Source organism: Rhipicephalus sanguineus, chromosome 2, assembly GCF_013339695.2.
Source record: "Rhipicephalus sanguineus isolate Rsan-2018 chromosome 2, BIME_Rsan_1.4, whole genome shotgun sequence".
In the NCBI taxonomy this organism is placed as follows: Eukaryota; Metazoa; Arthropoda; class Arachnida; order Ixodida; family Ixodidae; genus Rhipicephalus; species Rhipicephalus sanguineus.
Window position 1 is genome coordinate 18,408,738 of NC_051177.1, and position 24,669 is coordinate 18,433,406.

The window sequence follows — 24,669 nt, forward strand, 5'->3', positions numbered from 1 at the left end:
GACAGAGAAAATAATAATACGCGTTATTGCTGATCAGTTGTCTGCCAGAGTGATCACAACAAGGTTGTTTACATTGTTATGCGAAAGTATTGTCGTAGTCCGCGCGATCTCTTTCCACTTCTTCCTATTCTGGGGAAGACCCGAAGACGTCTTCATCATCTTCATTCACGTGACAATATTATGCCATCAAACCGTGTGAATAGGATGTAAATAAAACTGTTCTTTCAGACTTCACAAAGCTGCTGGGCATCTCCTGCAGTGATGCACGTAAGCACTTATTTTCCTTCCCATCTTCAGATTTTCTTCGCGCGTGAGTTTTTACAGTGCAAAAGCATCGTTGAACGAGACATTGTTCAACTAACTCTCGTATGATCTGTGTTCCACATTTCAGACTCACATTCATGCGCATTATTTTTCTTTAATCAAAGAAAGGTACAAAAGCTAAATACCTGACAGAGGCATCTGTGCCTGTTATACAAAAAAAACAATATTTCAAGTACATATAAGTTCGCAGCATGTAGCAAGTTTTCGTAAAGTTCGAAGTAAAATAACCAACAAAATACAGTATATTCACAAATGAAAGAAGGCCATTTTGAGGGTTCGTTTCTGTGTTTGAGACAACCTTGTTTCCAATCTTAATTAAAACCAACTGTTACAAGTGTTTCACAAGTATATTCATAAATGAACAGTATGCGATACGTAAATTTAACTACATGAGATGAAAACTTCGTGAACCCGGGGTGTGGCTGGAGCCGATGTTTCGGCAAGCGGATTTGTCATCAAGGCTTGTCGAAACGTCGGCCCCAGCGACACCCGAATCTTTCGTCTCTTCAGGCTTCCATCTTCCTCCGAACTCCCGCCTTTCTTTTTTTTAATTTAACTATATGGTATACAAAAATATACATGGCAAATACACTTCGTAGAAAATGATACCAAATAACAAAAGGAAACAAAACAAACACGACATTCAAAGTAAATGCAAGGCAACAAAAATCTATGCAAATAAATGTATATTTACATACAATATCAGAAAAGATAGTTTACTTTAGTTTGATAAATTGTAAGAGTATGCACCGCTCACCCATGCAATAGAGGTGCCCATACGACGGGAAAAGATGAAAAGTCTAGAATCACACGAATACGTTCCTCCAGTCTTTTCACCTCTTTCCGTCGAACCGCTTTGTGCATCCTTACCAACTCGCCCAACTTTCAGTCGTACGATACCTTGGTGAGTGATGTTTACGTAAGCTAATATCGCCGAATTTACGTAAGAAGAGGAACGTCTTTTTAAGGGCTCGTTTTCACTTTGTTAGACAAAACATTAACGAGAGCTAAGAGACAATCAAGCCAAGGGAAGTATAGGGGATGTTATTTGTAGTAATTACGATATAAATGTGAAGAAATTAAAGTGGACGAAAAGATAACTTGCCGCCGGCAGGGACCAAACCTGCAACCCTCGAATAACGCGTCCGATCGTTACCAGTTGAGTTACGGCGGCGGTCATCCTCCCGTCCACTTTATGGGGTATATATGTTCATTTAAACCTGGGAGTTTTAATCAGCGCCGCTCGTAACCATGACGGCGATTGTGGAACACTCTTTTTCTTACTGCTGGCGTCATGTAGCACGTGATCTTTTGGTCCACATTACTTTCTTCCCATTTACATCGCAATTAATACAAATAACATCCCCTATACTTTCATAGGCTTGATTGTGTGTTAGTTCTCATTAATATCGCAGAATTTGTATTATATAGGCGCTTGCGCTTTATTCTACGTGTACAACGATCATTAAAAAGAGTTCTCACGAACAAGAGGCGACGGCGAGAGTAACTGTGGCAAAAGAAGAATTTGCTGGGTCGAGTTTCCGCAACTTCTTACCAGCAAAGGTGAAGCCAGCGCTTCGCTTTATACCTCATGAATACATGAATAGAGCCTTGTCGGCTGGTACCAGCTTGCTGATCAAGTACTTGAGTTAATATAAGTGCAAGGCTACTTAGAAAATAAGATATACCGCGCAGGTGGTTCTGGTCAATTGGAAAACAATTAAGAGAAATTTTCAAGGCGCTCAGATTCACAAAAAGTTCGGTAATAATAATAATAATAATAATAATAATAATAATAATAATAATAATAATAATAATAATAATAATAATAATAATAATAATAATAATAATTGCAGGGGTTTTACGTGCCAAAACCATGATTAATATGAGTCACACCGCAGTGGGGGACTACGGATTAATTCCGACCACCTGGGGTTCATGAACGTGCGCTTAAATCTAAGAACACAGGTGTTCTTTGCATTTCGCCCCCATCGAAATGCGACTGGAGTGACCGGGAATCGAACCCGCGCCCTCGAGCTTAGCAGCGCGACGGGTTCGGTAACACAAGGATACATCGAACAGTACGTGGCTGGAAAAATTAAGCATCCTCAACTTGTAGGGCATAAGAGAAAAATGCGTCTTTTTCTTCGGTACGAGTTAAATACTCTCCTGAGATGGCGGATGTCGGGCTTTCAAGGCATCACACTCCAGAGGAGGAGCAGGAGGAGGAATAAGCTTTTATTGAAGCCAGAAGTTTGGTTGGCTGGACCTCCCTCGTGGCGACGTCGAGGTCTTGCCTCTCCGCCGCCTCGCGGGCCTGCTGGGTCGCCCAAAGCTGGTCGTCGAGGTGGGAGCTGCGCAGGGCGGCGTGCCATCTCGACGAGAGGGTCTCGGTGTTAGTGGACGGGTATTGGTGTTTACATTCCCACAGCATATGCGGGAGCGAGGCGACCTGGGTCTTGCATATTTTACAAGTGTGGTTAAGATATATGTCTGGGTATATTTTGTGGTATCGATGCAGTGACGGGTACGTGTTTGTCTGTGACAGGCGGAGGGTGGTTGCTTGTGCTCTGTTTAGCTTGCGATGAGGGGTGGGGAAGGGTCTTCTTTCGAGGTAAAATGCTTTTGTGATGTTGTAGTAGCTGATGAGGCGATCGCGTTCCGCGGGTACACCTGCGCTGTATCCGGCACGGTTGACCATGCCTCGTGCTAAGGAGTGTGCGACCTCCTTGAGGTTGGTGAGGTGCGGATGAACGTCGCCCGCATGTGCTGGAATCCGGACGAGCGTGATTTGGTTATCTGCTGAGTGATTGGTGTAGGATGCGTAATGCTTGCTGTGAGATGCGGCCTTTGATATAGTAGTTGATTGCCGTGCGGGAGTCGCTCACGATGGTGTCGCAGTCTGGGTCGAGGGCGGCCAGGGCGATGGCCACCTCTTCGGCCGTCTCAGCATTCTGGGTTACGATGCTGGAAGCGTGTCTGAGCGAGCCGCCTGAGTGGTAGCCGTTGCGAAGCGGTGCCCGTCTTGATATTCAGCTGCGTCGACGACGGTGACGCCTGTGGTGTCGCCGTAAGCTTTGATGGGGGATGCGGCCTGTGCCTTCCGCCGTTCCTTGTTCTATTCTGGGTGCATGTTTTGGGGGATGGGGTCGGCGTGTAGCCAAGCCCGGATACTTCCTGGGATTAGGTGTTTGTCTCCGTGCTTGCGGTGGCAGGTGATACCGAGTTTAGTCAGAATGTGCCGTCCCGTTTCTCTGAGGGTGAGTCGCTCCAGCTGAGTCTGACGCTGCGCTTCGATTAATTCCTCGAGAGTCCTAATTGGAGAAGAAGTTCTGTGCTGGTGTTGTTTGGTAGTCCGAGGGCAAGCTCTGCGAATGATGATGTCCAGCTTTGTCTTTTCTGCTTTGTACCAGGTATATGGAAGGCGGCGACGTACAGGATGTGGCAGATAACGTCTACGAGGCGGATAAGACTTTCTTCCTTCATTCCCTGCCTTCGGTTTGTCACCCGTTTTAACAGCCGCGACGTGTTGGCCGTCTATCGGAGGATCTTGGATATCGCCGTTGAATTCGCACCGTTGGCTTCGATGGTCGTGCCAAGGACCCGGATGGTGGAAACCACGGGTATGGTGCCACCATTCCTTGTGTGGAGCTGGATCTCTTCGTCCCGTGTCTTGCAGATGAGGCTTTCGACGGTATCGTTAGCGTTTTGCAGAGCGGTTTCAATTTGGCCGTCGCTGCCCTTCGCGGCCCAAATCGTAATGTCATCGGCATAAATGGTGTGTTCAATGCCGTCGATCTTCTGGAGTTCCTGTGCTAAACCGATCATGACTAGATTAAGCAACATTGGGGAGATGACGGAGCCTTAATTGCGGGGTGCCTGCGCCACCGAGAGCGAGTTCTGCCGGCTGAATGTCCCCAAACGAGAGGAACGCCCTTGTGTTGGATAGAAAGTCTCGAACTAAGTTATAGGTGCACTCGCCAAGCTTGAATAGTGATACGCGTTCGAGAATGATGGAGTGCGCGACGTTATCGAAGGCGCACTTTGGATAGAGTCCCAAGATCGCCTTCGTGTGTCGGGATTTGCATCGAGGATTTGGTGTTTGCGTAGAAGCATGGCACCTTGGGTTTAGAGGTGCGCCCTGAAGCCGATGATCGAGTGGGGATAGGCGGTAGTGTCTTCAATCCCCTCTCGAATTTGAAAAATTATTTGACTGCGGCGAGACTTGGTGTGGGATTTGTTTAGTTCACAATATATCTTGATCATGAAAGAATTAAGGATTTAATTCAACAGTGCAAATGTGGTACGCACTGAGCCACTGACGCTCCAGGCGACGGTTGTTCCCGAGTGCTAGCCACAATTCTCAGGATCTACTTCTGAGTTTGAGTTTATCTCACCACAATATTTACATTATTTACATTCTATGGACACTTGTACATATAAAATATTGCCGACTGTGTCGAATGCGGGGCAAATGCTGCGGCTATAAGCTGTACGCTGTAAGAGACGGGTCCAATTAATTTTGGCAGCCAGAAACGCAATATCCGCAATGTGATAAACCGGCCGCTTCATAGTGTGCGCTGTAACAGTGCGAATCGAGTGAGCATGGCACGCAAGTGAGTACCTCTGAGATATAAAATGTCATGAAAACATTTACTCGCCATCATTAAAGGGGCCCTGCAACACTTTTCGAGCATGCTCAAAAAGCGCTGCCGATCGGTAGTCGAGGCTCCCGAGAACACGCGAGCCAAATATTATAGCGATGCGCACGGCCTGGAATTTACAATAAATTCTCAAAGTCAGCTGAAAATCGCTCCCTCTTCTCTCGACAAATGATGTATTAGTCCGCAAAATATGACGCGATTGTCGGCAGTTCCACCATTGGCTGATGTTATAATCACGATAACACCCTCATTATTACTTTCGTTGTTAATTTTGAGTTCAATAAGTAGATAATATGTATGTTTATATTCTGTTATCGCGTTAAAAACACCGAACAAACATTAATATTAGCACTTCCGGTCTCACCGACAGCTCGTCTGCTCGTAGTTGCGTGGTTCCGTTTTCTTCGCCATGCGCAGTGCCGAAAACGTGAATATTTCTGTGCTTTTGACCATCGCCGGTTGCCGTTGAGAGTGGCAGCCGTTCGAGTGTTGCCTCGTCAGGTGGGAACTGCATCGTCGGCACGTTCTCACGACCGACAGAGGCAGCCGTGCAGCATGTCTCCGATAACAATGCTGGCGTCCGGTAATGGCGGCGCTTCGGGGTCGTCTGCCAGTGCCGTCTTACGAGGCGGTGTATCGGAGTATGGGCCGAAACCGATCTCAGCTGTCATTCGTTCCAAACGAGCGCGCAGGTTTGCTTCCATGGTTGGCAGAGCGATGAAAACACTACGGCGTTCGAGGTGCACACCCAACATTACCAAACCGACGCGCAGTTTTCAAGCACGCGCGATACACATCGGCTCCGCTCGACGAGAACGACGCAAGCCGACCGGAAGTGGCGGCACAGACCACGTGGTTGCGCCCAGACGTCAGAGAGAAAAAAAATGAAGAAAAAATTTCCGCCGGCGCTCTTGGGCGGAGCCTCGCTTGTCTGCGCTCCCTCCCTCGAGTCGCTGCCTAGCTCTCCGCGCGCTCGCGGCGTTGAGTTGAGGGAGAAAGCTGCGGAACGTGATCTCTATAACTTGGTAACACCACTTAGACTTGATGGATTCGAAAAATTTTTGCGGCATATGACTCGTGAAGAGTCATACGTCAATAATGAGACTATGCCAATATAACTAAGAAAGGTGTTGCAGGGCCCCTTTAAGTTGGGTGGTGCCTATAAAGCAAGAAATAAAAATCGGGGATAAGCTGCTCTGTGCTTCTGGTGCCGCAGATCTGTCGTATAGCGTCTCTATATTGCCACGGGGTCGTGACGTCGACGAAGGCGGCCATAGAGAGAGAGAGAGAGAGATAAGATTCTTTAATGAAATGGCCGGAGAGGTTAGCCTGAGTTTCATACTATAATTATTGTATGAAACTCGATCTATGAAGGCAGCAGTCGGCGTGTCAGACTAAACTCTTCATCTGGCCGAACTAGTGGCCGGGAAACGGAACGTCAAGCTACAGCAATACACACTGTACACTGATAGCGGCGAACAGCGTCGGCCGTCGATAAACTGACAAGCTTTAAAGCGTATCGGCTTTTATACGTGTGCTATCGAACGTTCCAGCGTTATCGTTGGTGGCAGCGTAATCTCTCGAAGAAACTAGACTATTCGCGTCCTGCGCGCAATCGCTAAAACATTCGTGAAGCTTCTGAAACATCGCGGCGCGGTCTGCGCGGAGCGCAGGTCTCTGCACCCTCAAAGTACTCAAAGCAAGGAGAAAATAAAGTTGGGAGCTAGAAGTACTTGTTGCTGGGCTAGTTGGTTCATTGTAATGAGGGAAAAAACTAGACGCCTAAAACACACCCTAAGAAGGACGAAGAAGCACAGGGAAAGGGCGACCTGTGACGTACGCTCTTTCCCTGTGCTTCTTCGTCCTTCTTACGGTGTTTCAGGCGTCTAGTTTTTTCCCTCATTAAAGTTGGGAAGCGTGGTACACTCTCTGTAACCCTCAATCGAAGGTGAAAGCCTGTTGCACACTTGGCAGATGCATTAAGTTATGCAACCGGGCACCAGACATCTTGCAAGAAATAACGAGCGCAGTGTGAAAGACAAGCATGAAATTAATTTATTACCCACCCTCCCCTTCTACCTCCGGCATCGGCTCACCTTTGACCAAGCGACGATGTCTTGTGATGACGTCACAAGTTTCGACGACCTGCGAAGCGATGATGACGTCACAACAAACCATCCCCTGTCCGCAGGCCTCTCTCTTGGAAGAGGTTACGTGGCTCTTTGTTCCACTTCCTTTACTTGCCGTGTTTCGCTCAAGGTCACCGAGCAACGATGCACTTGAAGCTGACCCAACTGCAGAACTACCACTGTTTTTAGTAATCTAAAAACGTTGAGAACTACATGTTAGAGACACAGATCTCGAAGGCAATGTAATCTTGCTTGCAGTCATTGCACACAAAAGTATCTAAAAATATGAAACAGTGAATAATAATTCGCATTTAATGTCGCTAATGCGTTTCTAAGCTGTCTTGTTTTTTTTTTTTTTTAGCGCAAGCGGCCGCATGCCGTCAGCACTAGCACAACCATAGCAAAAGCTTCGAGATCCTAGGTCGTCATCGGGCGTGGATTTTGACACCACCATTGCCATCGCCACTAATAAATGGCGGCCTCCATGATACTTTTATTCTCCCGTTCTCGGATGTCCTAATTTGCTTTCGCTTTTCGTTGTCAGGCCCCTATACAGCTACAGTATGTTAAAACATTGCCATAAAACTGCAGCGGCGTCGAAATATCTCCGAGCAGTAAGTCTTTTTACGCGGTTGAGATAACACTTTGCCAAGGTGACCGATGCAAGTTGTGAAAGTCCGCGATAATTCAGCGCTTCGCCTCATGATATGAGCCTTGTCATGCGCTGTTTTTCTCATTTTCAGTGAAAGTGATCATTCGTTTTTATTCGTAGCTTTGCTGTTGGACAGGAATTATCTTCGATTTCTCGCAGTGCATAAGGACATCGCGCTGCTGCAAGAGCAGCCTGACAAGCGAGCAGAAGGATGAAATCGCTAGGGGACCTGGCCTGGCTGATTTTATTGCTGGTGCTATTCCTAGAGGAAGCTCATTCAAGGACTACAAGGGGAAGCTCAAGCGCGTTCCAGGAGAAACAGAAAGGTTAGCCTTCTTGTTTTGTTTTGATGCATGCACCTACTAACCGAAACTGCCGCGTAAAAATAACTAGGTCCTGCTATTTCGACTTCGGTACTTTTTGCATATATTATTGCGTTTTATGCATGCGTAACATGACCTATCTATTAAGGTTGAAGCTACCGCCATGGCTGAAGGTTGACATTCCTAAAGGAAGCCACTTTTCTCGATTGAAAGGAACGCTGCGAGGCAAGAAGCTACACACAGTGAGTAATCGCCTACTCTGCTCACATTTCTAAATACACTTCTTTCGAAACACCGTAACATTAGTGCGTTGCTTGCGGCTTTGACATTGCCACACGACAGTGTATGGTGGTTCTCTGAGTTGCGCACATTTAATTATTAACCGTTTTCTGCATAACTCTCCTAGAACGCACGAATTGCTGCAGTACACGACTTGAATCCGTATAATCAGAGTGAACCATAAGTTTTTCATATTGACTCTGAACTCTACAGTTAGCCGGCATTATGCATTATTTTCCCTGTTGCCGTATAAAACTGGCCATGAAAAGTAAGTTGCGCTCACTCTATTTGTTAATAGGTATGCGAAGAGGCACGTTGCCCTAACATCGGAACCTGCTGGAATGGAGGCCCAGATAATGTTGCCACAGCAACAATCATGGTGTGTCACAGTTTGCTGTGTGTTGCATGAAGTCTGCATGAAAAGAGTGTCGGAGGAAAAAAATAATTGTCATTTGCAGGTCTTGGGCGACACATGCACAAGAGCCTGCAGGTTTTGTTCTGTCAAAACTGCCCGCCGCCCACCCTTGCCAGATCCTGATGAGCCTGAGAACACGGCTGAAGCAATTGCAGAATGGGGCCTGGAGTATGTTGTAATAACATCGGTTGACAGAGATGGTATGCTTGTATATTTCTTACCACGACCATGTGATGGTGTTCTCAGATATGACACAGAGTAGCACTGAACTTCATCTGAGCATCTCATAGCAGTAATGGCCCATAAGTGAGAAAGTACTAGACCATCTCCTATCATTAGTCGCTTTAATGTTAGAGCATTGCATCTAGGATTCAATGAAAGTCACATTACTGGTGCTATCAGGCATTGATCAACTCAGTGGTCACAACATTGCCTCCAGAGTTGGAGGTGTGCCCTGCATTGACTTTTGTGCTTGGAGCAGTATTGCTCAAGCTGCCAGTGACAAACAGCATAAATTACACAATAATAAGCAATTAAAGTTTCAGCCCCGCATGCACTTACAATCAATAATACAGTCATTGTATTCAACGCGGAAATTTGGGCTAGTTGGTGGGTATGGAACTTCTTAGCAAGCGCAGCGGAACAAACACAAGAGAAAGAGACACGTAGACAGGACAGGTCCTGTCTACGTGTCTCTTTCTCTTGTGTTTGTTCCGCTGCGCTTGCTAAGATGCACAGTGATTGTAAGCTGTGCACCATGATTTAAAGGGCCACTGCCTGTCATTCATCTCTCCCTTTCATGCTAATCTGTACTCTTGCAGAGTAGCCTTTACAACTCACATTTAATTTATGTTTCACACATGTAAATAAACAGTCACTACGGATTTAGCGGTCTTGAATTGGAAGATTTTTAGAGAGAGATAATTGGGCCCTGCATTGCTTCTTTGAGGTCATAATATTTAATTTAGATAACTTTTCAGCATGTCAAAGAGGAAAAGAAAATAAGTTAATGTTTCTGTATTCAAGGTATCTGTTAGAGGAAGAGGAAAAGAAATAAGTTAATGTTTCTGGATTCAAGGCATCTGTTAGAGGAATTTCAATATACAAGCAAAATAAGAGTTACCTTCAACTGAAGTTTCCACTTTTCCAGATGCCACATTTACCTTTTCACGATTTTATGAAATGGCGTTAATAACAGCAGGGCTCGTTCCTACACGTCTTTTCTCCACAAAGCACCGATTCGCGTTACATGATCTGTCCCTTCCAGATGAACGGAGTTAGCACTCCTCTATCTTACTTTGTAGTTACAGCACCTCACCTGTGGCTGTGTGATATTTAGAATGGTTGAAAACTGTAATTACAGTTTCTTTGCAGTACTTATTGTGCAAACATCAATGGCACATTAAGCTTTCACTCAGTGATCGTAGCTTCACACATTTGAGATTATGTCCACCGCGCAATGTGCAAGAAATCACTGCCTTGTGATGCTCTTATTGATGCTGCCCAATAGGTTTGCTCGGGGGTGTTGCAAGGCCCCTTTAACAACAGCTCAAATCAGACAGTAGGTTTTATAAAACCACGACACTTCAGAGCCATCTCGGCTCCTCCCTGATTAGGACAGATAATGGTGGAATGCAGCATCTGAAAAGTGATTGGTGGCAGATGGGGAAGTGGGGCGAGTTGAAGCAAAAGAACTTGGAAAATTGGCATGTTTTCTACATACACTACAAGAATGTATGGGGAAAACAAGTAATTCCGTCAAAATGCATACCTTACACAAGGTTTCATGTACACATTCCTACAGGTAGGATAGCTATTGGCCATTACTTATTTTGCAGCTATGATGTCCACTCTGGTAGGAAGTACACCAGACAGCTGTACTGTTTCAGATTTACCCGATGGTGGCTCAAACCATTTTGCCGAGACGGTTCGAAGGATTAAGCAAAAGTAAGTTGCAGTGAAATTGCATTTTCTCTTTATCTGGAAGTGAGATTTCTTCTCACAAAAGGCAAAAGACCAGCTACTACGATTTGTTTGAGCGCTGTTGGACTTTTTAGGAGACCATCCATTCTCGTCGAATGCTTGACTGGTGATTTTGCTGGTGATCTCAAGGCTGTAGAAGAGGTGGCTTGCTCAGGCCTCGATGTGTACGCACACAACATTGAAACAGTTCCTGAATTACAAATGTAAGTTCCTTATACCGGTACCGTCTCATCCTTTGTCCTTCCATGAGTGGCCGATTTCATGTAGTTGTCTTCAAGCTGAAGCTGTTATTGAAATTTGACTTCATATTCACTTCAAAGTTGTGGGCATTGTTGTTTTTGAGCGATGTATAAAAATTTTTACAGCAATATATGAAGTCAAAAACAGAACTAATGAATGTGAACAGCCTGATTATTATTATCTTCAGCCATTCTCTTTGCAACTTCTTGGTATACATTATAAAGCTTAAATATCATACCCTTGTGCTAATGGTATTGTTATTCTATATTGCTAGATTCTGCATTCACTAGATGGTTGTGGTACCCTTAACAAAAAATGCTGTCAAAATGTCGGTGTCGGTTCTGCCCCAAGGAACCTATTCCAGCCTGGCACATTTCATGGGATGCCTTTGTTCCATTAGGTATGTGAGAGACAGAAGAGCGAACTTTGACCAAAGTCTCAAGGTGCTAAAGCATGCTAAGGAGGTAAACCGAAGTGTCCTAACAAAAACCTCACTGATGCTTGGCTTTGGAGAGACCGATAGCCAGGTCGCAAGGGCTATGGAAGGTGGGTGCAAGTAATTTTTTTAAAACTTAGTCTTAGAAAACACTTCGGAGTAACACTGTCCAGGTCTCTCATATCCTAATAGCATTTGACTGATGTAGATAAACTTGCTGTAGGAAATCCAATTGGACTTAATCAGCTCACACTTAAGTCACACCAAAATAAAATGTAAAACACCGATAAACTGTGCAACACAGGCATCTTCCACTGTGTTAGTTTCAATGTGTATAATTGAATATTTGTATTTTGCACTTCCAATGATAACCATCCTTTCTTTCTTCTCCTTACCAGCTGTCCGCGACGCTGGCATCGACTGCTTCACACTGGGTCAATACATGCAGCCTACAAAAAGGCACCTTAAGGTTTTTATCTTTTTAAACTTTTGTTCTCTGCTTGCCTACATAGTAGCATTTATCACGAGAGCGTCACTTGAGAAATTTCAACACCATTTAAGGCAGTATGAAGACAAGCTAACAAACTGCATTTTTATTGCTTCCTTGATGCACTTTCACGATGCACATTTTTTAAGGAGACATCGTATTGCTGTTTTCAGGTGGTGGAGTATGTAACACCCGAGAAGTTCATGCACTGGGAAGACTTTGGAAATAAGCTTGGGTTTCTTTACACTGCCAGTGGACCACTGGTTCGTTCATCATACAAAGCCGGTTGGTATTCGTACAAATGAAAATAATTTGCTTAAGGTCTGCATAATAATGAACATAACTATCGTTACAGCAAAACAAAGTGAACTCGGTTTGGAAATGAAACATGCACGTTGAATGTTTGTTGTTAAGGTAACAGAGCCAGAAATGCTTTACTACTTCAGCAATATTTGCTTATGTTATAAAAGAAAAATTTGGCCAGTTCCACACTTTAAAAACTGTACAAACTGCTTAGCAAAAGCTGAGAATTCGCCTGCCTCTGTTGACGCTTGGCTTGTGTTTGTCCGTGTCGAAGCTGTGGGTTAGCCTGTCTTTGTTGGTGCTCGGCTGTCATCTGAGTCTTCCGAAGCTGAAGGTTTGCTCGCATTCGCCCCCACTTCTCTCTTCCATAGCCTGTCTAACTCCCGGCCTTTCATTCAAATTTGTTTAGTGCAAGATGGCTTTGTTGTTGAAGAAAATAGGAAAGTGTTGGAATATGCTAATTTTTGAGCTGCTTAAGCATTTAGGTCACATTGTATTGTCATGAGCATTTGCAATAAACCACGCATACAGCGCAAATGACTAGGCAGACAAAAGCAGGGGTGAGACAGCTGTAATTGAATTGGGAGCAGTTCTCGATCCCAAAATTTACATTTTGGAGCAGAAGAACCTTGATACGGAGCAGTTAGCGGCATTTAATATGTCGTCTTAGGAGCTTGAAAAAACAAATTTGTAGCAACTTGGGGGGGGGGGGGGGGCAAGTACATATTTTACTCGGCTTAGAATGTACAAAACACTGAAACAGCCTTTTGAGAAAGCTTTTTTAACTGATTAACGCCAGGTGTCAACTACACTACCTTTTTACATACCACGTGGCCTATCCTGCCCAAGTAACAAACAACATATGAAATAATAATAAGAAGAAAAAAAGGGTTCTGCAAATTAAGTTCACTTCATAAACATTTGAAAAAAAAACAACGAAAAAGCATCACACTTCTGAAAAATAAAAAAAGTTGAGATTACACAAGAATTGTAGTTATATGGCAATAGCAGTGGCATAGCCAGGGGGTGGGGACACGATTGATGGCTGAGAGGTCTGTCTGGGGACACGATTCCCCAGACAGACCTCTCAGCCACCATTCGCAGATTGCCTGCAACGAGTTCCTGCGGCACGAAGAACAAACATATTATGCAATGCCGCATTGCGCCTTCTTCGCTTTCCGAGACACTGTTTACGCATCTCCTCCGGCTACTTGCAGCATTCGGTGAATCTTGCGGATTGTAATAGCTACCGGCACAACCCGCATTATGACCAGACCGAACCACACCATTACGACTCGGTTTATCGCGTTGTGATCAGCACCCACGCAGCATTCTTCCACGAAGACCCAGCACTGCCTGCTACTTCCAAGGGGAGGGGCTGTGCTACTCTCAGCCTGTGGCCACTGTAGAGTACTTCAATCAACATCCAGAAGTTCACCCTCTACCCATGTGTTAGAGCCGTGGGGCACGCCTGCTCGCATAACTAGGTTTTGTAGCCGACGCCGGGCATCGAGCAATGGACAGTCGGGATCGCGTGTGTGACACAGTGGTCGTATCCTGGACACTCAGTGGCCAGGAAACTCCACTTTTGCAGGCCACTTCCGAGAAGAAATGAGCCGTTAACTCCCCTCTGGGTAGCTATTCTGGAGAGGAAGAAAGGCACTGGAACCGTTGCCATTCTCCTTTTCCACCTTTTGTCTGCCTGGTCGTTTGCGCTGTATGTGTGGTTCGTTGCAAACGCTCGTGCAAGTATTGTGCTTTATCGGAGTAGTGTGCACTAGTATTTTAAAACAGCTAATATACAGCAATGTTCACAACCTGTGTTCACTTACCTTGCCACTCAGGATAAGGAACCACGGTACCGTGGGCTATACTTTATAGCAAGATCACCTCTTGCAGTGCAGCTGTAAGAAGTGATCTCTAGAAAGCAAGGTAATGCTAATGCTGTCATCTCTTTCAAAAGCTCGGCCACTGTCAACAGTGTGCTGTAAACACCTTTTTTCTTCATTTTATGATTACATAGAGGCCAAGCGCAACATCATTATCTTAGACTACGTGACTGCCGACCGCATGTCTTGTGGGGTCTTGCCTGGAATGGAGTATTAATCAAGTGTGTAAACCTCTCGCACTATTTTTCTTAACGTTTATTTCCTATTTTTTATCGCTCATATTTTGTTTTTTCTTTCCGAATAATATATGTTTGTACAGTAGCCTCATTAATTTGACATTGATAGGACTGTCAAAATTGATTCTTCAGTTGACAACAGACTAGTTAAGCGAGCAAAAAAGTCCAAACACATCTCTGCATTATACATGGCAGTAGATACCCACTCAACCTCGACACGTACCGATTCTCATGCACACCCAGTTTTTATGGGTTCATGTATAAAAAGAGCGAAGCGTATCAAATGCAAAAGCATGGACATCATCAGTGCATAAGTGTACCTTATCATTACTATGAAAAGAAGTGGCTTTTTCTAGAGAAATGTAATTAGAAGGTATTCTGCACTGCGTTTTTATCTGTAAGGTTTTTTAAGGTGAACGGATGTTTTGGGTGTTAGTCGATTGGCTCAGGCACAGTGCTTTCATCTCTTCTGCATTATGTATGGCGCATGTGCGTCTTGGCCTTACTTTCGAGCCGTTGTTTCATTAAACTATTGCTAGTCTCAGCAGGGGGGAAAAAACAGTGAATGTGTTCGTGGAATTTTCTCCCCTTGTGCACATGTCCTTCAAGGCTGGGTTCGTCGATCTTTCAAACTATGTACCAACAGGCCCAGCACCAGGCTCTTGTTGCCCTTCATGTGATTCCCTGCATTAAGTACTCCAACCCCGCTGTTACGTTCCTCACTGCGCTGTGTTTTCCCGGCTGTTACGTCGTTTTCCGCCGGTCCCGGCATAGCTCCCATAGGATACAATGTATAGGGAACCCCGCTGTTACGTCGTAACTGTCGTACCGTTCCCGTATGATACGTCGCGAAGTGCGCTCGGAGCCGACCGAGTGACTACCAAAGAGAGCGGCCATGGTGCATTTTCACGCAGCTTGGCCTCGTTTGACCGTAATATTAGCCGCATGAGAGGCGCAAGCAACAGAATCTTTCAATTGATGCAAACAAAAGCATGGCCTTCGAGATTCAAATTGCAAAGATGGCGTCTATGACGTAACTGCTCGCGAAAGCAAGGCCTTCGAGATTGGCATTCACTTCTGCCATCGCGTTGGCGTAGACTCATCATCATCGTTATTTGTCGGAGAACGGGAGGAGTTCGAGCTGGTTGGAGCTCGCATGGTCGTGCGTGCGGTTCGCGGTCGGACTCGCCGCGCCGGTCGTGATTGCGTGTGCTTAGTTCTTTCATGCCTACAGCTGTTGGTGTTAAAAAAATCACATACGTTGATTACATTTCTGTGGATGAGGCCGTTCTAAGCTCCGCGTTTCTATCCATCGACTAGATCGCGGCTGAGCGCGTTAATTTTCGTGCTGCTCGTAAGAATTGAAATAAAATTCTGTACCACTAAATATTTTGCCGTTTTTCCTGTTTTTCGGCTCTTACGTTTCCCGTCTCTTACGTTTATTTCCTACGGTCCCTTCGAAAACGTATCAGCGGGGTTCTACTGTATCTTGCAATTAATCCGCAACCATCGAGATTAAGGAATGGGGGAGCTGGATTATATTCATGGTTCAATGTGCAAAAGAACTGAGGCAGGTGAAAGAAGACATGACTATAATAATTGTTGGGGTTTTACATCCTAAAACCATGATAAGATTATGAGGGACGCCATAGTGGAGAGCTTCGGAAGTTTCGACGACCTGGGGTTCACCTAAATGTGTACCTAAATCTAAGCATACGGACCTCTAGGATTTCGCCTCCATCGAAATGCAGCCGCGGTGGCTGGGATTTGATCCCATGACCTTCGGGTCAGCAGCCAAGCACCATAACCACTAGGCCACCATGGCAGGTAAAGACAGCATGACACCAGCACTGATCATCGATAATAGGACTGTTGCTCCTGCCTTGAAGTTGAGATATTAATTTTGCCATTTTGCCAGTTCAAGCAATGTAGCACTTGTAGCAATGTAGCATGTAGCAAAACAAGACATGGGCAGCACTTTTGCCATCCTGTGATAAAAATAATGACACTAGCTCTTGGATAAATAAGGGTAACCATACATTGCAAGGTGGCATTCTTGCTTGAAACTTGACAGAGGGCTGGCTAAAAGCTGGCATTTTCAGCAGGAGGCTGGTGCGTCTTCTATGCATACATTGTTGGCTACTCTCATCAAAGCAGACAGAGCAGCCACCAGCATCACGAATAAGGTCAGGCACATGCATCACCATCGGTGAAGTAGGATTTGTCTGGCATGGATTTTTTCAGGATCAAGATACTGAACATCTTGGCCCACGCCCCGCCACGGTGGTCTAGTGGTTATGGCGCTCGACTGCTGACCCGAAGGTCGCGGGATCGAATCCCGGCCGCGGCGGCTGCATTTTCGATGGAGGCGAAAATGCTTGAGGCCCGTGTACTTAGATTTAGGTGCACGTTAAAGAACCCCAGGTGGTCAAAATTTCCGGAGCCCTCCACTACGGCGTCTCTCATAATCATATGGTGGTTTTGGGACATTAAACCCCAGATATTATTATATTATTAACATCTTGGCCCACATAAATGTATTGGCATTGGCCTAGACTTCTAGTCAGTAACCAGTTATCCAGAGGTCTATCAATGGAAGTACATATACTGTGTTCAGTTCACTATAAATATTGAAGTTTGTCCCATTTTTTTTTTCTTTTTTGCTCCACATATTTCTTTTCATTGGTAAATCATATTGTACATAGAGTAAGGCTGATCAGGGGTCTGTTACTTCTATGCATATATGTGCTTTTCATGGATGCAATGATGAAAACGACCAAGCAATTTTTTTTGTGCAGGTGAATTCTTCGTGACAAACTACTTGAAAAAGAAGAGGCAAGAAATGGAATCACAGCCACAATAGGTCACGTTATAGTCAAATAAACTGTGTTGCACGAACAAGTGTCAGGGAGCAATATTGGAGCATATAATTTCACTACCACACAGTCGATTCCAGGTACAGATATATAGATTCTCTTTATTTTTTCAAAAGTAACCACTGAATAAATCTGCTATTTACATATATAGCATTTCTCACTCATACTTTTCTCTCTACAGAATGAAATTTGCTGATTGTTTTCAACAGAGCATGCTGAATATATACACTCTGCACAACAGTACAACAAGAAATTTACATATTTAATGCATACACAACACCATATTTTCTTTTCATGTTTGTAGTCAACCAGCACATAAGGTCTTCATAATTTCGGAGTTTATATAGTTTGGAAATTTCTGGTGAATCTTCATACTGTCAGCAAGCAAGGCTTCAAGAGCAATGTGTTTTATTTTAAGGTACTTCAAAGCTAGCAGTTCGAGATAATACAACAGCTGAAATAAGTTAAAAATATTATGCACATATAATATCTGTACACACATTCACACCTGACTAGGTAATTGGTAAACTGCTGTTTTGTTCCCCTACAACAGCATTACATGAAATGTCAGACTGATTCATGACTAGGCAGCTAATAACAACCTGGTCCCTGTACATAAAACAAACAAGAATAATTGATGCCCAGTTAGTGTGCTTGCGCAGAAAAAAAACAATGATATATGGAGGGTTGTTGTAATGTGTCCTTGATTTGACCTGAGACGTAGCATTTTTCTTTCCATGTCTTGACACACTTAAGTAAACGATGATGATCGCCACCCATTGTAATGTTTACCTGCTGAAATTTCTCAGAAATATTTCATTAGACACAAGATAATTCATGGAAGGCTATCAGATATGCTATATCTCTACAAGAGTGACACTGTGAGCAGAGATATGTTCTAATGTAGTCATGTCTTGGTCGGTTTTTGTGCGAAATCATTTCTTCAGAGTCAAGCACAAATATCACCTTGTTTAAATAAGCTCATGTATTGATGTGTATGTAAACTGCCCAAGGTAGGCAGCGAGTCAAATGCTGATATGAACACGGGTCAAATTATGTCTTGAGCAGAGCGAAAACATTCATGAGGCACCAATTACACGTGCCTAGTATGGCTTATCCTGCCTTAAAACAGGCCTGAACAACATCAGTCAAAAGCAGGGAGCCCAGGCTAGCAGAATTATACATAGCAAGGTATCTATCACACATGCTGTAACAATCTAAACTGGATATAACCTGCCTGAATATGTGCGAATTTTTATTCTTTTGCACGGCTTTGTTACTCTGACTGCACAGATGGACAAGTCTCCCACAAACATGCAACAACACATACGTATGAAAGCAACAGAAAAAGCTCTCGATAAACTTTCAAATGCACATTATAACAGCCTATAACAAACAGTAACTGCCAAGTGATGCATTGACGCATTTCTCATTTCAAACAATTATAGCTATGTACAAGCCAGATGCCACTGCTATATTAAAGCCTGATAATTCTGCCAAATGTCTCCCTTTGGGTGAATCCCAGTTCTCTTGAAGGACCAGTGTGTGTTTAATAAAAAGAAAAGCAACAGTACTGTGACATATAATGCTTTTGATCATAAACTGCAATTGCATAAGCAAGATCAATATCAAGCTGAATTACACAACTTTAATAAATGTAGAACTATTTATTTTACACTAATACATTATTATTATCATTATTAACCAAGAACAATCTAAACTAAAGGGAAACATTGAATGTTATTTGAAATCAAATTCCATTCATATGACATCTTATAGGCAAACTGTGTGCAATGATGATGGCTTTAGTATTTTAGGAAGAACAGTAAATTTAGAAGGCCAACTTGCGTCCCAGATGCTAACTGACATTGTGGCCAATATCACTCTTGATAGGGCATGAATATGCAGTGCATGTGGAGGCAATGCACAGATCCAAAGTCCTAGATTCTGTGCATTTATGAGTATGAATCTCAGCAAGGCTGCCTGGCATAATTTGTCCACTTGGCAGCTTACCTTGCAACAGTAATTGAACTGCACCCTTAGAGAAACAGATGGCTCTTAAACCTCTGCAGTGGGTACTGGCTATGAACTGTCAGAGTTCTCCAATCATACTGGCCGTAAAGCTCTGCTTTGTATTCCGGCCATCCCCATGAGCAATTTTTGTGGGCTGACAGGTGGGTTCATGCTGCAGGGTGGAAACAAAATCACTCGCATTAGTGGCATGTGCATCTATGGAAGATTGTACCTGCTAGTTTGCAGCAGCAATACAGGCAACATATTGATTCACAGACTTCCATATTTTGATCCACTCATTGCGCCACTAATTGGAACACAGGGCCTATGGGATGTTTGACTGGTATTTGCAGCTCTAACCTACAACTAGGCTATGGGAAATGTCACAGTTGAAGGGCACAAAATTAATTTGAACCACATGGAATTCTTCAACACATATTCTCAAGCATATGGGCTGGGTATCAATCCTGCAACCTTGTGCTTAGCACCACAGCTGGTGAGCCATTACAGCTGGCCACCCTGTTGCGAGCTCTGCAACTAAGTGTGCTTGAAGAACACCACGAGATTTGTGTGTGCACATGTCTGCTGCCTTTCTTCCACCATGGGCCAGAAGCCTGTGTCAGGGATATGTACAGTGACAGTGGGACCTGACTGGCCGTCAGACCTTAGTCTCGGGCCCCTCAGTGCGTTGAACAAAGGAATCACGAAGCCGGACCAGCAGCAGGGCGCACAAATGGCCATACACCTTGTTGTACCAGTCCGGGGTTCGACCCCTGCAAAGAAAATGGAACAAAGGTTGTTTGCAAGTCTTATGTCAGACAATTTGGTATTACGAAAAATGGGTGTTTTCTTTTTTGAGTGTTTCAACAGCACTTCTTGTTGCAAGCAGTTTGACAGGCATCACAAAGCAGCATGACTTAAATTACAAGGCAAGAAGTGAGATACATTAAAAACTTAAAGTGGTGGCCATGTGGTACCACACACCACTGATACGTGCCCACACTGCAAACATGCCACCAAACATTGAGTTCACTGACATTCAGTGCATGAGGCTATCACGAATAACTTCTGTCCATACATTTTACTAAAGCACAATAAAAAGTAAGCAAAGCTTTGTTTTTTTAACCCTTTGCGGTCCCCTGTCGGGAAGCACCCACCATCACGGAGCGGCTCGTCCGATCTGCTGTCAGGAGGTGCTAGGGTGACCACCTTCCTACTAGTGACATGCAGAACACATTGGCCTTAACTCATTGAATGTGCAGCCATCACTGGCGATGGCAGCGCACTCAACAGGTTCTGCGTGGCCTCCACCAGCAAGTCTGGCAGCGCGGCACTGCCGAAGTGGATCAGGAAAGCGATGTAGAAAAAAGTGCATGGTTGAGATCTGCTCCATCATGTATCGCAACGACACCAGTTGTTTTATTCTCCAGTATGCCGATGATCCTCAAATGCCAAGAAGTATGCGAACAGACAAAAAAAAACTCCGAGAAAGATCACCAATAAGCATAAACATAGGCAACCTCGTGGTGTCTTTGGTGGCAAAGTAATGACTGCAGAAGCGTGGATCCTGGTGTTGATCGGATAGCGAGAGCTCAACGCTCATTGCACCAATGAGCTGATGTACAGTGTACTAGAATTCTCGCCAGTTGCCTTACACAATGTCAGAGCTTTACATATCACTAATCACCAGATTTGCGGCCTACAACACAGGTGAGGCAATTCATTGTGTCCAAGAAAAGGATTCTCGAGATAAACACTGTTGTGCAGCTCACGTCAACACGGAGCACGTTGTAACACAGGCAGATGACACCCATTGTCCACCACAGATTCCTAAGTCTAGTAGTAAATTATGACTGTGTATTTTCTCTTTCCGTTACTGTTTTCTGTAGGCAAAACAAATTATAATGTGTTTCAACTATTATGGAAAGCATTTGTTTACAATTAGGTTGGAAAAATAGTCAGTGACGTAGATTGGACATATCCAATCAGATAGGTCGCTGGTGCTATGTACAATGTAAGAATGCTACGTATAATGGAAGTGGGTGGTTGGAAACTTGGTAGGCTGAGCCCCTGCGATCTGTACCAAATCACATGTTTAAAGTCTTGTAATAAATTACACGCTTGACGCAGAGAGGTTAAATAGGCCTGCAAAGGATCCTTACAACTCCCTCTACCCTCTCAATGCTTTTGTACAAAACAGTAAAAACCATTTCAGGGTCTCTTTAACATACTTTGTTATTAATAATATAAGTTTTTTTCTTATTTTATTTTTCTTATTTATGAATAAGCCATACATGTATACTCCATCTCAGAAGTTCCCTTCAGCACTGTGGAGGCTACAGGGTACATTAGCCAATAGGAAGGGCGAAAATCCCTCGTAATGTATTCATCCACACCATGTCGTCTGCTCAGCGTCCCCATGGCATCTGCGCGCCCGTGTTGTGTGTATAAAGCGAACAGACGGCAAAAAAGAGAACATGGCTGCACCCTTATAAGAACTGCAGTGCCAACATGTGTCAAATATGTTCGCCATCCCGTGTTACGTCATAGACAAGCAGCCTATATACCGTATTTACTCGAATCTAAGCCGATGTTTTTTTCAAAAAAACGATGTGCGAAAGTGGGGGGGTCGGCTTAGATTCGAGTACAATGAATAGGTTTTTTTACTTTTCTGGCCTTGCGAATTTCGGGGGTCGGCTTAGAATCGGGGCCGGCCTAGATTCGAGTAAATACGGTATATTTCGTCTGCCAAATAAAGCTGTTCTGCGTCTGTTCCTGGCCTGGCTCTGTCACTCTGTCACCCGCTACAACAGTGGCGATGAGGGTGACCACTCTTCGGTGCCCTAGCCATGAGCAGGGGCCATCCGGTGGCACTGTCATTCCTGGGCGCTGAATGTAACTGCCGTCATGGAACACTGACAGGCAGGGCCGTGGCTACGAGACTCGGCACTCCGAGTTTCGACGAAAATCAAGATAAGTGGGACATTTACTTGACTCAGCTAGAGGCATTCTTTGAAACGAATGATATTAACACAAAGGATAAGAAAAGAGCACTTTTGATTTCGACGCTATCAGCGAATGTGGTAGGCGTTCTTGCGGGACACTGCGCTCCCCTTAAAGTAAATCAGCTCAGTTAGGAGCAAACACTCACCTTCCCAAATGCCCACTATGCACCGATGTCTAACGAGGTTGCCGCAAGTTAAGTCCTTCACTAGGGACCAAACTGCCACTGAATCTGTCCGAGACTACGTTGTTGAGCTCCACAAGGTGGCTGCCAATAAGTGTAACTTCGGCACTGGCCTTGATCGTATGTTACGTGACCGCACCGTCTGTGGCATCCGAAATCACGCAGTGCAGCAGACGATGCTCGAAAGAAGTAACTTCACGTTGGCCGAAGCTGAAACGATTGCCACGGCTGCAGAAAGCGCTGCGCAGGAAGTTAGACCTATGACCAAACCTGATAATGAGGCGGCGGTGTGCAGTTTAACTGGAAAATTGCGTTAAGTCTCAGACCCCCGCCAAAGATAAAAAGCAAACAGACGGCAAAAAAGAGAACATGGCTGCACCCATCGATGCTGGTGCCGTCCGCCTGCAATTTATCACGTCGTTGTTGTGCGCTTTGTGGTCCGTAACTTCCAAACTGACGCTTGTATTTGAAGTTTGAAGTTTGAAGTTTATTTCATTATTTTTGTGGTACATGTATTTACACTTTTAGGGACCCAACAAAATTGTTAAAGGGTCCCTAACGACATTATAACATCAAAAACTCTAAATGGCAACAGCATGAGAAGGGAATATTTAGTCATCAAAAACACAAGAAAACTTATCAAGACAGAATGTGGTTTCATAGGCAATGGTCACCGTTACTAAAGAATAAAAACATGACTGACACGATTTAGATTCATGTCCTGATGCTTCAACAGCAATGTATTCGTGAATATATTGCGCTATTTTCATGAAACGTTACCAAACGCTCGGCACGTTAGGCTTAGCAGGCGTGGCTAAACAAAAGTCTGATCTCACCAATAACGACAAAATGTACCTGCTGGTTTGTCCTTGTCATGACATTGTGCAAAGCGATATGGCTCATTTCGCCACTTATTTCTTGCTGTCAGCGCTGTGGACAAGTAACAAGCGCAACTTCGGATCGAAGCGGGCGGTCGCGTCTGCATGGGCGCTGCCATGTTGATTTGTAAGCACATTTACCAGCAGTTACTTATACAACAATTAAAGAAATACGACGTAAATGCGATGAAGAATAAACATATCACTCATTGATGCGATGTAACACGTGCCAAACAAGCGCAAATGGCTCAACCCTGCGACTTGTAAGGTAATTGTATCTGGAACTATATTTTGCAGCACAAGCATGTGGCTTGCTTACACCCCGTAGCTTTGGTAGTGCTGAGATGGAGCATAGTAATATCTGCGGAAAATATTCTCTTGTCACTTTAGAGTCACGCTAAAAAAAATAGGGCAAATGTCTTTCAAAATAGTTCACACTGAAGATATTAAATATGCAATAAAAAAAATGATGTGGTAAAAAATCTGACCCTCAAAGGGTTAATGTAGGCATTCCAAGTAAAATATGAAAACTGACTGTAATTGGTAAGAAAGAGGCACATAGTTTTTCTTGGCACCTGAAATCAACTCTGCTGATGTGCGTGACCCTTGACTTGCCCGCCCCACAGGGCTCGATGAGATAGCGAGAAGCGAGCACAACTGCCCTGACGCCACGCAGGAGTACAGTGGCATCCGGATGATTGACCGAGAGCTCCACCAGGGCACAGGACCCCCTGGCCAATTCCGTACGCCATGCCCTGCAGACATAAAAATGCACTAGTACTTCACACACTGTTTCCAAAGTGCACACACACTGGAAATCTTCGCAAATAATATATTAGTGAGCAAGTAGCATAAACTCTCTATTCATCAAGTACTAATTGGAGCAAATAAATAAAAATGATCAAATCATCAATACTGAATCAATGAACCTAAATGTGTGATGCAAGTGGAAAAACAAGCTAACAAGCACTGCAAAAACACCGAGCACATTCTGCTGTATCTATGTTCCTTAACAGCTGCCTATGCGTACGGCTGTGCTGACGTGCTTCTTTTGGTTGGTGTTTGATGAGGGTATAGTAAATGAGGCAGTTGGCAGACCATTGCCTGAAAGGGTAACATCAAGAATTTTGCGGGACCAAACAGACAAGTGAACATGTTCCATGCAATAGCGCTCATTATGACACCCAGCGATACCCACACTCAGGATGGTGCTAAGCTGACTGGACTCCAAACCGCTTTCAGCAGCCAAGACTCTTGGACAGTGTCCATATGTGTTTTGATGGTGCAGGAGACAAGGAAGGTGTTGCTAGTTTAGCTAAACTCAACAAGTCTCTGCGACCGCCTGCAGACCTGAT

At 44.4% G+C, this 24,669-nt stretch overlaps 2 protein-coding genes across 3 annotated transcripts in view; one reads left to right on the forward strand and one right to left on the reverse strand.

The window, feature by feature from the left end:
• The first annotated feature begins 246 nt into the window (after positions 1–246).
• On the forward strand, positions 247–17,261 carry LOC119382474 (lipoyl synthase, mitochondrial). Of its 2 annotated transcripts, none has more exons than XM_049412211.1 (11): positions 247–267; positions 7,929–8,095; positions 8,241–8,334; positions 8,670–8,750; positions 8,830–8,986; positions 10,676–10,733; positions 10,844–10,972; positions 11,410–11,555; positions 11,844–11,914; positions 12,106–12,217; positions 17,159–17,261. In XM_049412211.1, the coding sequence occupies exons 1-11, from the start codon at positions 262–264 to the stop codon at positions 17,221–17,223; spliced, it is 1,086 nt and encodes a 361-aa protein (XP_049268168.1). In that variant the 5' UTR covers positions 247–261; the 3' UTR covers positions 17,224–17,261. The 2 variants fall into 2 exon arrangements, with proteins under 2 accessions (XP_049268168.1, XP_037506113.1); XM_037650185.2 differs by lacking the exon at positions 247–267 and adding an exon at positions 7,567–7,731.
• A 49-nt stretch (positions 17,262–17,310) lies between these two features.
• Positions 17,311–24,669, reverse strand: part of LOC119382473 (rho GTPase-activating protein 7) — a gene marked incomplete at its 5' end in the record, with an annotated part of 247,529 nt that continues 240,170 nt past the window's right edge. Inside the window, 2 exon segments of the mRNA XM_037650183.2 lie at positions 17,311–20,022; positions 23,890–24,069. Coding sequence (XP_037506111.1) covers positions 19,908–20,022; positions 23,890–24,069 — 295 coding nt within the window.

Excerpts from the sequence above, each read along its gene's own strand:
- LOC119382474 (XM_037650185.2), top strand. The coding sequence starts at position 7,681 with ATGTTAAAACATTGCCATAAAACTGCAGCGGCGTCGAAATATCTCCGA. Across the intron at positions 10,734-10,843 it reads GTTCGAAGGATTAAGCAAAA|GAGACCATCCATTCTCGTCG; the intron begins GTAAGTTGCAGT and ends TGGACTTTTTAG. Across the intron at positions 12,218-17,158 it reads TCGTTCATCATACAAAGCCG|GTGAATTCTTCGTGACAAAC; the intron begins GTTGGTATTCGT and ends TTTTTTGTGCAG.